The 13,739-nt window shown below is 53.2% G+C and overlaps 1 protein-coding gene across 1 annotated transcript in view; it reads left to right on the forward strand.

Annotated features, from left to right (window-relative positions):
• Positions 1-2,662: 2,662 nt before the first annotated feature.
• Positions 2,663-13,739, forward strand: part of Rtn4rl1 (reticulon 4 receptor like 1) — a 72,508-nt gene continuing 61,431 nt past the window's right edge. The window contains exon 1 of the mRNA XM_015500926.2: positions 2,663-3,143. Coding sequence (XP_015356412.1) covers positions 3,131-3,143 — 13 coding nt within the window. The 5' untranslated portion in view covers positions 2,663-3,130. The remainder of the gene's footprint in view (positions 3,144-13,739) is intronic.

The following is a 13,739-nucleotide window of genomic DNA, read 5'->3' on the forward strand; positions in this document are numbered from 1 at the left end:
TCTGCCTCCCGGACAGTGGTTGCCCCAGAACTATTTGCCTCCCAGCCCCCTGCACATTTCCTCTCTGTATAGAGCTACAAGCACAACTGGCCCTTTAAGGCAGCTCTGTGGCCTCAGGCTCCCCTGGAGGCCCTCCCTGCTAGGAAACCCCTAATTAAGGTGCCGGGAGAAGGGAAAACAAACAGCCAGGGACAGGCCCAACCTGAGAAACTGCCCGGGGTGGTGGGATGGCTAGGCAGACTGGGAGTGAGCAGCCAAGGAGAGATCAGAAGGGTCAGTTCTCTGCCCCTCAGGCCACTGGCATTCTTAGGATAAATACAACTTGGCCCAGAATGTGACCAGCATGGGTCCCGGGAATACCCCTCTTACTTTAATAAGAGTCCAGCATCAACTTCCCATCTCCCCCGGCTTCCCTGGACCCTCAGGGTACAGGATCTGAATTCCAGGAGCCCTGTACCTCACTGCTCAGGACACCAAGGCCCAGCCTGATGGGGAGACCCTGGCTACCATTAGAAAACCAGGCAATACTTAGGAGAACTGGACATTAAAAACAGATGTGAAAGTACTCCCTCAGACCCTGTAGTGCAGGACATTGGGGGCTGCCATTCAACTTGGGCTGAGGATACCTCCCATCTGTCCGCGGGGGTCTCCCTTCCCAAGTTACTCAGCAATCTGAGTAATTACTGCATGACAAGAAGGCAGGCACAACGCACCCCCTACATTACACCACAACACCTGCCTACAGCCACCCCCAGCCTCTGGCTGGTCTCCAAAGCAGCACCCAATCCTGAAGCCTGAAATAACTGTTTCTCACAAGCCACCCAACTTTGCCTGAGATGTTGGAGTTTGTGGGGCAGGAGGTCATGAGGAGGCAGCTTGGGGAGGTGGAAGAAGAATTAGCATACCACATTCAGGTCCACACTTTACTGATATGCATTGTAACAGTGAGCAAGATGTTCAACCTCTCTGGGCCTTAGTTTCATGGAGGACCTCTGCAGCTCTCAGTATCCTAGAGTTTAATGCTGGTATCTGTCAAACAATGCTCAGGTAGTATGTGAAGTCAGTTACAGGCTTGCAGCTGGTGGAGGGAAGAAAAGGAATGCCTGCATTATCTTCTGTTCCCACCCCAGGAGGGACAAAGCTGAACTATCTTCTGAACATGATCCTTTCTCAGTTTCAAGCATTTGCACAGAAATTCTCTCCTTCCTGGAATGCTCTTTCCCCTTGGCCTAATGAACTCAGCCCTCAAGGGTAACCTCTGCTGTCCATGTTCCCTGGTTATCCTTTACCCTTTTACAGAGCTGGCAGAGTCCCTACCCACATGTTGTAACTTCTGTCACATTCTAAGATGGCTTATAGGACTTTCTTCTTCCACTATGACATACCTTTTGCAAATCCAGACCTCTGCCCTTAGCTCAAACCTGGAGCCTCAGTGTCATTGAATTCGTATATAAGCACAAGAATAATGGCTTTCTTGTTTACCTTCCTATCGTGTCACATTCTCTTCCAAGAACACTTACATTAGATCTCTGCTTAGATGTCACTTGCTCAAAGCAGCTTTCCCTGACTTGTAGTCAAGCTCACTATCCTGCTTGTTTTTCTTCCAAACAACATCATATCATCCAGACTTTCCTCATTTGGTCGTTTTATAAAACGTAAATGAAGAGGACAGGGATCTTGTCTTTTTCATTGGCTGAATTTCCAGAAATAGTGCCCCACACCTTCAATAAATGTGTCTTGAATGAGTGACCTGGCCCACTCTTACTCTAGGCCAGTAGGGGGTGCCGGCCTCCACCCAGGATCTCGCGGGCTTGAACCTTCCCTACACTCAGTTCAATCGGGTCCCGCAGGGTGCCTCAGCGGTACCTCCTCCATTTTCTGAGAATCCCAGGGTGGGGTCGGTGTGGACTGAGATCAGAACCGCCCCCTACCCCAGGCGGATATAGCCCACCCGAACCCCGCACCGGTCCCATCCTACGGAGTTTGCAACTGGACCTCCCCAAATGCTTGCTACCCGGCACCTCTCCCCCAAAAAACTAGTGTCCTGGGACGCGGGATGAGGGATGTCTTGGGTTCGCCCGAGCTTTAGTGGGCTGGGAAGAGCCGTCGAACCTCGGACGAAGAAGTGGAGCTAGCCGGGGAGGAGATGGGGTAGGAGTGCGGACTTGTGATTCGGACTTTGGGTGGCGGTCCTTGGGTCCCCAGCCCGTAGTCAGGGCGCACGTTTTCAGTCGCTTCTCCAGATGACCTCCAGCCCGGAAGGGCGAGCGGGCGGGGGCTGGGCTGGGTTGGGCTGCAGCCCTGCTCAGAGAAGACTGCGGGGCTGGGGAGTGGCTGGACGACTGGCCCTGGGGCTGGGTCAGGTACTTGGACGGACGCGGGCAGAGGATCGTCCCCCGGGGCGGACGCCACGAAAACACCTTGGGAGGCGGCGCCGCACTGCTGAGCGTCGCTGTCCTGGGAATAGGACGGCGCTCGGCACCGCGAGCTGAGAGCACTTTCATAAATTTTGTATGGGAGGCGCTCCGTGAGCGGGGGCGGGGAACGAAGCGGAGCAAGAGGGAGGGAGCTAGAGAGCGAGGGAGGGAGCGAGAGAGGGAGGGAGGAGGAGGTGGGGGAAGCCGGGGGGTGGTGGTGAGGAAGGGAGGCGCCCGGCTCAGCGGATCGCTCGGTCCTGCAAACGCGCGCCGGGCGCTTTCCATCGAGCTCGACTGTGCTTGCGAGCGCCCTTTTGCAGCAGCCGCCGCTGCTGCTGCCCGAGGGGGCGGAGAGGAAGGGGCCGCGGCTGACCCGCCGCGGGGCGGCGTCCCCCATCAAAACCGCCTGCAAAGTGCTCTGGGCGGCAGAAGCAGCCGCCGGCTCCGCGGAGCAAGCTGCTCGCCCCGGGGCTGAGCGAGCGCACTGGGCTGCCAAGCAGTGCCGCGGTTGCTGCCGGGTGCCGGTGCCCTCGGCGCGGGGCTTGGACTCACCATGCCCCTGCGGGGCCGAGCCGCCGGGCACAAGCGGATCCCGGGTTTGCCCCCGCCTCGATGCGCTCGGATTAGCTGCAGCTGGCGCCCAGGGATTTGAATCTGGACCCCAGAAGGGAGCGCTCCTAGGCCGACCTCTGAGCGGCGGCCCCGCGGCCAACATGCTTCGCAAAGGTGAGTTGGAGCCTCAGGGGCAAGTTGGAGTTGGGTGTGCACGGGGCACAGCCACGAGCCCAGGAGCTGTCCGGCGCCGGGGCTCCGCTTCCGGAGGCAGTCCCCAGCGAGCTGGCGGGCTTTGTCGGACGCACCTACCTAGGGGCTGCTGTTGCAGCTTAGCTCCTATCGGTGCGATACACGGGCTTTGCTCCATGGATCAAGTGGCCGGGCCTAAGGATCTGGTTTAAAGGATAGGTCCGAGACTGAAGCGAGAGGCCCGTGGTAAAAGGGAGCTAGCCTCCTGGGACCTTTGATTTGCCATTATAAAGTTTTGCACTTGCAGGCTCCGTTCCCTGCGCTGGTACCCAACTCTGCTTCCGATGCTTCGGCAGGGCTAGGTCCAATCCGCGCTCCAGCGCAGCTAGCGGTCTATCACCGCGCGGCCCCGGCGCTCATCGCGCGCCCTTGCTCCCCAGGCGGGGCCCCAAACGCGGACACTTTCACAGTAGTCCTGTTTTATCCCCAGAGACGGGCTATGGGCACCCAGCAGCTGAGGGTGGGGTATGGCAAACGCCTGAAGTCCTGATCCTCAAACTTTCTTTATGCCTGGAGAGGAGGGACGCGAAGGCGAAAACCTTGCCCATAGTGTGTGTGGCCGGTGCCAGGCTCAACTTAAGGAGAGCTGGCTCCACGACCAGCTCACCCGGACTCCTCAGCAACCCAGTCGGGTACCGACCGCTGCAAAGTTGGCGCGGGCGCCGGGGAAGTCCCGCCGCGCCCCCACGTGGTTGCAGCGCGGGGTACAGTCCCTCGGGCCCAGAAAGGGCAGGTGACCACGCCGTGAGCCCACCGGCCCCGCCACCCGCCGCTCCAGCCTCGGCCTCTCTCCCCTCCAGATAGTAGCCGGCTGTGGTGCCCCCGCTGGGACTCCCCTAGTTCTTGGCCCCGGCCAGGCGGCTGCCGAGCCTCGGCGCCTGCGGCTGGCTGCCCCGGCCCTGCGGGAGCCGGCTGAGGAAGGAGCTCAGGTAGCGGAGGGGCCTGATCCCTGCGCTCTGCGCTCCAGCCTTAATCCGCCCCTGTTTCCATGGCAACAGACCGAGGTGTCGTAAGCACAGGATTCTGACCTCACAGCAGGATGGGGAAGGAGAAAACTGTCAGGGGGAGGTGGCGGAGGTTGGGGGAGGCAGAGCCCTGAGATAGGCGAATAGAAGCGGATGTAAGGTGATAGAAAAGACCCAGATAAACTGGCCAGGCAGGTGGGTAAAGGAACCACACCTTCAGTGGGGGCAGGAAAGGCTGAGCGGTGGTCCCTTCTTGCCCAAACGTGGAGATTGATTGCCCCATGGTGTAGGAATAGTCACAAACTTGAGTGTGACTTGTGCCCTCCACGTGGGTCGGTACAGTGCCAGGGAAACACTGAGTGCCTTTTGCTGTGGTGTGGAAAAAGTCTGCTGCTGGCTGGAGAAACCACTTCACTGATACACCCCAGTTCCTTTTCCCTGCACAAAGGCACAAAAAGTCTTTTCAGCAAGCAGGCGGTGCTGACAGAGTGTCTCCACACAGAGAAGGCACTTTTTACAGAGCTGAGCACAAGCCCTGGTCTGTGAAGCTTGGGCCTGGAGCAGACGAACTTGCCTTTCTTGTGAGGGTTTCCCAGGCAATTTTGAAAGGCCACCATATCTGGACTGTAGGTCTGTGATGGAGATAATAGAGAAGAACTGACATCTCATTTCCCTTTTGGTCTTTTGTCTTTTGGCAGTTTACAGTTAAAAATGAGCCACAAAGCAGCCCACACACTTTATTTATATGTTTTAGGTGCCCAGGAGGCTCTAGCATCCTCTAGGAGATTTCTCTCCTCTTCTTGCTAGCCAGGTGCATTCTGGGGGCTGCTCCCTGAGGGGATGCTCCTAACCCTGCTCCAGAGGTAGCCACAGGAGACTTGACAGTCACGTGTGTTTGCCACTGGAGCTGTTTTTCCCTTCCTGCACTGCCTGGTTGGCGGGAGAGGTTCCACCAACAAAGAGGTTTGTACCTAGATTGACCAGAGGGAAGAAGGGCAAGGAAGTCCTTTTCAGGGCTCACCTTGGCTTGGGTGGCCTAGAGCCTGCTTCTGGGGCATTGTGTGGGCAAATGATTCTTGCTCTGATCCTTTCTTGGGTAGCTTTCTCTCTTGGCCCCTGATCCGGATCCCTTATGGTCTCTCTGGTACACATGTGTATATACAGGACACTCAGATTCTCTATGTGGATTCTAGGTGTGTACCTAAAGCTAAAAGTATGCCTCAGGCTAATGCCAAGGGAGGTGACCATTGAAGTGTCTGCTTCTAGAATTGTTCCCAAAGGCTCCAAGCAATAATGTTATAGGATGGATTGAGAAGGTTATTGTCTGTCAGATGCAAAGCCTGTATGAGGTCCTGGACCTGAGTGAGTTTAATAGCTTAATTATGGTTTTGAAAAGGGTTTGAAGGATGAAGAAAGAATAGCTCTCCCTGTATTCTTTTCTCTCTCTTACCTTTTTGCCAAGGATAGGGATCCTGTTTTATAATGGAGTGCTGTGTGGAATTAGGAGGCTCAGTAGTTTGAAGGCTCAGAGGAAGAAGAAAACAGGAGTAAGCTTTGGATCATGAGAGTCATCTCTCCTATTAAAGCTGTCCCCTGGAAGACGATTTTGGGAGGTTTTGGGGTACTACTTTACATCTGTCAATGAGCAGACTCTACTGGCCATAGTCTCACCTCTGTGGTGCTGCTAGCCCTGGTGGCTAAAGGATTCGGCAGCTGCTTTGACTGCTTTTCCATCTCCTGGCCTACCCTTGCAGAACCAGGGACATAAAAAGCAAATCTCTGGTCAAGAGATGATAGGCAGGCAGGGTAAGAAAGGCCCTGAGCCATCCAGTAATATCCAGGAAGGAAGGATGGCCTGCTAGGGGGGTTTGCTTTGCCAGAAGTGGCCTGCTTAAGGTCAGGATCTATGGTTTTCATTTTTAGAGCTATAAAAACAGAATGCAAATCAAGAGCCTCTGGGCTAACACAGAATCTTTCCTTAAAGTTTTTGTCTTGTTAAGCAAGGAAATAGAGTGCCAAATAGGCTTTGTTAAGTGGCAGTCTAATTAATAATTTAAAATCTTGTAGCTGTCTTTCATTAGAATTTATCTGTACATCAACCACAAAATCAGTCAAACACACTCATTTATAAGTTAATGCCATCCCTGAATAATTCAGCAAGAGCTAGATTAAGGCCTGCAACCCAGTAAGATGCATTTTGTTCTCTTGGTTTCCATAGCCAGACGGGCTGGCCTGGTGGCTGCATTGGGCTTCTCCTTTGTGGGAAGAAGGGAAGGCAAAGGGAGGTAGGGATCATGGTTTTGTCAGGCAATTGGTGAATTTGAGTTCAGAGATTCCCTGGGTGATTGGAGAGTCTCCTTGTGGCCAGGTATGAGCAGGTACCACCTCTGCCTCTTTGAGGTCAACCAAGACTCAGAGCTGTTGGTAATGGGGCCCTTCTTAGCCTCAATGGAGAAAAGAATGTTTCTTGGATGGTCAAGATACTTTCTTCTGCTATCAAGGAAGTGTAGAGGGGAAATTCAAGAGCCTTTCTCAAGAGGACTGAGACAGGAGGCTGTTTAGCCCAATTCCAGGTGCAAAGGTGGAATTTCAGTCTTTCCGGCCTACTTCTGTCTCATCAAGGAATGTAGCCTGGTGGAACCAATCTCACCAAAATGCTTCCTCCAAGAGTAGCTTCTAATGGGCTACGTCTCTCCTCAAAGCTCCTGGTCCTTATATCAGGAAAGAGAAGTCAAGAGGAAGAATTTTAGGGGAGTACTAGGACACCCCCAGCAGAGAGGAGAGGCAAAGGAAGTTGCTAAGTAAAGCCCATGCATGCGTGTTCTCAGCAGCAGCCAGAATAGAAGCAAGGCAATGCAATGTTCCCCCAGTGAGCTCAGACGACAAGAAAATGTGCTTTGGTTCAGTTCCTGTTATGCCAATATGGGGACAGTTCCTTACTGCAGAATCTTCAGGTACATTTTCTACAGGGACACGGTCTAGAACTCAAACTCCCAGCATGTGCACTGGTTCCTCCACTGCAGGAATGAGCCCCAGAGCTTCTGGTCTTTGCTTCTGCCTGCCAGCCCTGTGGAGGGTGAAATGCCACCATTTATAGACCAGGTAGAGATCCAGGGCAGACTTGATGCCAGGAGAGATGCTTGACCAAGTTTGAAACAAGGAAGTCTCCTTAGGAAAAGGAGAAGGCAGGGGAAGGGATAGGTGTTTGTCCCTTGACCCTGGGGCCGAGTTGACAGCAGTCCCCGGGAAGGGGAGGCTTGTGGGGTGAATCCTACAGCAAGCTCTGGCTGTGTTTGGGATCAGGGCCTGGGAAGGACAGAGCAGTTGGCTCTGATGTGAGGAGAAGGAGGGGCAGGCATCTTGAAGGATGTCAAGAACAGATCTGTTTGGTACCATCTGCAGCGAAGTAGTGGTTAAGGTTAAAGCAAAGAGGAGATGACAGGGAGGGAACAGATGGCCAAGGAAGCAAAATAGCTGGCGAAACGGGAACAGAGCCTCTAGGGATGGCAGAAGGCAGGACCTCCGCACTGAGTGCCGGAAGCAGCCCTTTCCTTGGGGTGTGTGATGGCCAGGCCACCCTGGGTAGAAGTGAGTCACAGAGAGAGGGGCAAGGCAGGGACCCCTGTGTGAGGGCTCCCCCAGGGCCTGTGGGAAGACCCAGGGAGCCACTAACTCCAAGGCTAAGGGTTCCAGGTGCAGGGACCTTCTTTGATGTTGATGAATTCAGATGAAAAGATATAGCTGTCTTAGTGTCCATCACTAAAGCAAGGTGAAGCTACCTTGGCTCTCACTGAGCATGCCTAGGGGAGCCTTCTGGGAGGAGCTATGATACCAGCTGAAAACAGGCAACAGGGAATGAACCGCTCTTCTCATCTACCTTGGATCCACTTATGTCAATCCTTGTACACATACGGATGATGGCTGCCTGTGTTTACTGAGCACTTACTACGGACCAAGCCTTATCTTATGCCTTCTTCACACCCATCCTGTGGGATCCATCTGTGCTTATTTCCACTTTAAAGCTGAAGAAACTGAGGCACAGGCAGATGCAATCTTGGTCCCTAGGTTACCCAGCTGGCACACTGCTGAGTCAAGTTGCAATCCCAAGCCCACGTTATCTTTGCTCTCTCAACCTCTAAGCTCCACTGTCTCACGTGCCCATCTGCCTTGATTTCTGTGACATTTGTTTTGTGGGGTGCTGGGTGCTGCTGAATCATTTGTGTCCTGGTAGTTCCCCTGTACTCCCTTCCTGTATTCTTCCAGGAGGCTTTATGACTGGCACTCAAGGCCCTAAGCCACTGTCTCATGCCATCCTCTTGGACTGCTCTGTCCACCTTTGGCTGGACGGTCACACTCCTCACCTCTGTCTCCTGCACTGGTTTCCTTGTTGTAGACAGAGATGGAATGGCCTCCTGTCTGTTTTCATAGCCCCAAGAAAGGTCCAAGGCCATGGCTGATTTGCAGCCTGAGCCCCGCTTGGGCTCTCTGCCCTCCGCATAGGTTGCTCTCCTTGGCTTTTTCTTCCAGGCTGACCTGGTAGACTGACCAACCCAGCCAGACTGGTTGTTGGTGATATGGTGACCAACAGCCCCAGAACACACTGGCCCTGATGGAAGACCCCTCCACCTGTCCAGCCTAAGCCTGCCAGCCAGGATGGCACCTAGAGGACTTAGAGCTGTCCTGTGACTTAGGGCTTCTTCTGTTCCTTTCCAGCCATGACTGAGTCTCAGAAACAATTCTTCCTGCAGTTCTCTTGGAAAAGAAAGAAAGCTGGATGCAGTGGCATAGGCCTCTAATCCCAGTGATTTGGGAGACTAAGGCAGGAGACTCACAAGTTCAAGGCCAGCCTGGGCAATTTAGCAAGACCCTCCCCAACTTACCAAGACCCTGTCTCAAAATTAAAAAAAATAAAAATGTCTAAGGGTGTAGCTCAGTGGTAGAGCATCCCGGGTTCATTCCCCAGTACCATTAAAAAAAGAAAGGAAAAGAAAGAAGATAAAGGCAGGCAGAAAGTTTAGGTGATCTTGGGGAGTGCAAGAGCAAAATCCACTTTGGAATGGAGGCACTCTCCTCTACAGTAGTGAGGAGGGTGTCTGATCTAGCAGATATGGCTGGTGCTTTGAGCCTATGATTACTGTCTCATCAGTCAGTGAAGTTTGGAGACAAAACTGCAAACAGTCCCTGTTATCTGATTCACAAGAGTCACTTTGGAGGCCTCTGGTGCTGGCACAGTAAGGGGTTGACACAATAGGATGTGTGTGTGTGTAGAAACACACCTGGGGAGCATGCATCAAGCTTCCAGGGTATGCACACCAGAGGTCCGCTGATGCAGAGCAGTGCACTCCAGTGCCCCGGAGCAGATGTGGGCACCCACACCTTCAGTCCCCTAGCATGACTTGATGCTGTGGTGGGCTGGTGATCCACTCAGTGGGGGGGGGGCGGCAGGAGTGGGCAGGCCAGCTCTGTGTGCGCCACATGTCAGTAACAAAACTTGCTGAGTGGGCGTGTGGCTCGTCCTCTCAGGGGGTGGATGGGCACGACTCATCACACGTCTGCCAGCGGACAGACCACCGCAGGCCCCAGAAATGGGGCCTCTTGGCAGATTTCTGGGTTGATTCCATAGGGTAGTGGCATTGTGGTGACAATTGCATCAGTCTGCAGGAAATTGAGCAGAAGTCCCCTGACTAAGGAGAAAAGCTGGGCTTTCAACTCTCAGCCCATTGACCTGGTGGGAAAGTTGGCTTCTGCTTCCCAAATTGTCCAGGCAATTTGAGTTTCTCTCTCTCTCTCTCTCTCTCTCTCTCTCTCTCTCTCTCTCTCCTTGAGCCAACTTATAGTGAAGGAGGGCTTCACATATATGTATGCAGAGAGGCTTATGAGGCCCTAGGGGGGAAATTGGCATTCTTTGTAGGATGATTTATTTATAGGGTGATTGGATGATGGGATATGGAGGCTTAGGTGGCTCCATTAGTGAGGAACACACAGGGCAGGAAGCCTTGCTCTGCATTTGACATTTAGTGGGGCGACTCCTACCAGGGAGCTGCTTTTACTTTTAGAAGGTTTTGCCTTTAATGTTCTATTCATGGGCTTGTCTGCAGGCTGGGGCAAGGAAGGCACATGTGGTGAGTTGGGCTGGGGGCTGAGGCTGGCCAGTGTGAAGGAGACAGGGCCCAGGGAGGTCACTCAGTGGCTAGTGTGTGGCCGCCCCGGCAGGACGGACGCTGGGACACTGGAGGAAGGCCGCTGTGTTCTTGCTCTGCAGGCAGCCTGCTCGCCCACCACCTCTCGTTGGCATGTGCTGCATGTGACACGCTGCATGTTTATTTTACCGTCTGTCTCCCTCCCTGGCGCTGCTCTGCTCTGACCACAGCCCTGTGGCAATCCTGGCTTTGGCCTTATTGTGGTCCTTTCCTTTCCAGGGGTTGTGGAAAAAACACCCCAAAGCTGGAGTCTCAGGGCTTTGGGTTCAGTTTCATCCCTGTGGCTCGCTCACTAGGACCCTGTATATATCGTCTTCTCTTTGGCCTCAGTTTACCCATCTGTAATACAACTAGAAATTTTATTTTTCTTTTTTGGCACCAGGGGCACTTAACCCCTGAGCCACATCCCCAGCCCTTTTTATTTTGTAGTTTGAGACAGGGTCTCACTGAGTTGCTGAGGGCCTTACTAAGTTGCTGAGGCTGGCATTGAACTAGCGATCCTCCTGCCTCAGTCTCCCAAATTGCTGGGATTACAGGCATGTGCCACCACACCCAGCCATAGGAGTAGACTGATGGTCTTTTAAATGCTTTTCAGCAACAGAATGGTTTCTTCAAATGATCCCCAGTGTCAGAGCCCAGAATATAAAACACATAAGCATGGGGTGGGGCCCTGGTCAGAGCTGGGGGGAGGAGCTTCCTCCTTTGGTCTTACTGCCCCCACGATTGCCCCACTAATTTGGAGACTCTGGAGTCCCCTGTGATCCCTCACACTGAAAGGCCACTAGGGTGCTGAGTGTTGTGTGCCAACAAGGACACTTCACTGTCCTGGGCACCTAGCGTGAGTGAGTCTTGGCCTCTGTGGTGGGGTAGGTTGTCCTGCCCTCATTTTGGGTGTGTGAGGTGGCTCGGCTCTCCTCCCATGTCCAGGGAAGGTTTGTCCTGGTAGCCTTCTTGGCCCTGCCTCCCTCTCACACCTCAAGCTGGAGACTTCTGGCTTTCCCCCCTCATTCCACTGTTGCTCTTCTATCAGAAGCCTTCCTTACCTCCTTGGCCCTCTGGCTTCCTGGGTCTCCCTCCTCCTCCTGCAGCTGCTCTTTCTCAGCCCATTTGCCAGCTGCACTTCCTCTTACCATCCCTCCATGTGGCACCTCCCTGGGCAGTGCCCTGGACCCTCTGCCCTCCATGCTCTGCTCTGAGGTTCCAGCAGCCACAGCCATTTGCTGATACCCACCCCCCATATCCCATTTCCGGTCAAGATGCTGCTTCTGATGTACAAAGCCATCTGTCTGACTCCCAGATGCCACCACTAGTCACCTCACAGGCCCCTGAAACCCTGCGTGCCTGGAACTGTGTTCCTGCCCCTACCCTTGCCCTGCAGCATACCGCTTCTTCCCAGTTTCCTCCATCTTGGCATCTGGAACCATTATTCTCTCTCCCACCCCAGCCCAAGATGTGGGATCCTGGGATGGTCCCCTGTCACCTCACCCCTCCCCAGCAGCTCATCACTGAGTCCTGGGAGCTCTCTTGGCTGGCTCTCTTCTCTGCCTGCCCAGCCTCCATTCTTCTCCCCACCATCCCAAAGGCCTCCCTGCCTCCTCTTGCCTTCACCCAATCCAGGCTTTGCACGGTGGCCGGATTTTGCAGTGCTATGTGCTCTGGTCTCTTTTATTAATTCTACTCTGTTCATCAACCTGTTAAAATTGGCGTACCATCATGGCGTCCCACATGATGTCCAATCACTCTTGCTTAATTGCCTTCAATAAATTCCCTTTTCCTTCAGGGGATGGCCCAGCCTTCCTAACCTGTCTGTGAAGTCCTCCCACTTGGCTCCACCTGTGCTTGGGCTTCCTCTCTCCCCACTGCTGACTTTGAACCCTCAGCTCCAAGTCTACTCAGCTTCTTTTGATTCCACTGAATGAGCTTCTCTCTTGTCTCTAAGGATTTGCCTGAGCAAATCTGCTAGAACGCTCTTTGCTGTCTCTTCCCGTTCATTCCTCTCCTTCAGGTGCCTCCTCTGGGCATCCTTTGTCACCTGTACAAGGAGTGGGGTCCTGCGAGATGTGCTCCTCCCTGTCATGATATTTAACCCACCTGATTACAGCTGCCTTTTTTGGGTGGGGGGTACTGGGGATGAAACCTAGGTCCTTCTTTGTGCAAGCCAGGCAAGTGCTCTACCACTGAGCCATACCCCCAACCTTTAATTTTATTATTTTTTAAAAATTTTTGAAACAGGGTCTTGCTAAGTTGTACAGGCTGACCTTGAACTTGTGATCTTCCTTGTCTTGGCTGCCCAAATAACTAGGATTACAGGGGTATGCCACCAAGCCTCATTTTACAGTTACTTTTATATTATATTTTCCTTATAGGATGATCATTTCCATAAGAAACTAGCCAGGGCTTTCCCCCTTGCCCTTTCACGCCCTTTGCCCACTCCGCTCTCTGTCCTGTGCAAGTTCGACAGTGGATGGGCTCTCATGCCCTCTTGCTTCTAGTTGGGTTCAACAAGTGGTGAGATCACCCACAGGTTTGCTCAGAAGCACAGTCTGCATTAAGGATTCAAGCAAATAGTTTATTTGGGAAAGGATCCTAGGAAATACCAGGAGAGTGAGGAAGTAAAACAGAGAAGGCAAACAGCCAATCAAGTATGCCTTGTCAAGCAATTTAACCACTGTGGGCTACCAGAGTCTAGGCCCACTGGGGAACTTTGGGATATGGTCTAGAATGGGCACCTTGAAGTTACCTGACCCAGAGGTCGAGGGAGCTGGGGTGTCTACACTCCAAATTCCATCAGTCATTGACTAAATGGTGCTTCTGGAGAGGTATTAATTCCCCAGCACTTTTGGCCTGCTCCGTGGGTGAGCAGAGCCAGCTCTACATCTAGAGAAAGCCCTCAGGCAAAGAAACACAGTTCTGGGGGTTGGAAGGCATGCTGGTGTGTGTTGAAATGGTAAAAGCGCGGGCTGTGGGCAGGATCTGGCTGCCTCTGCTACCCAGCTCCTGCCAGCACTCCTCTCTGCAGCTCTTTCTGTGCCTGAGTTTGGTGAAGGCTCCTCCCCTCACTCAGCCTGGGCCTGTGGGGGGAGTAACAACATCACCTCTTAGGGTTTCCCTACCCCATGTTCATGCCTTCTTTATATACTCTCCAAATTACTCAATGCTAGGATGCTATCTGTTTCCTACCAGGACCCAACTAAAAGAGCATCCTGTACCAAATACAATGAAGCACATAGTGGCATTAATGCATGTCTCTACGAGATGATTGGCTAACAAATGTCAAGTGAGTAATTTTTTTTTTTTATATTACGGATTGAACTCAAGGGAACTCAACCACTGAGCCACATCCCCAGCCCTAT

Source organism: Marmota marmota, unplaced genomic scaffold (genome assembly GCF_001458135.2).
Source record: "Marmota marmota marmota unplaced genomic scaffold, marMar, whole genome shotgun sequence".
In the NCBI taxonomy this organism is placed as follows: domain Eukaryota; kingdom Metazoa; phylum Chordata; class Mammalia; order Rodentia; family Sciuridae; genus Marmota; species Marmota marmota.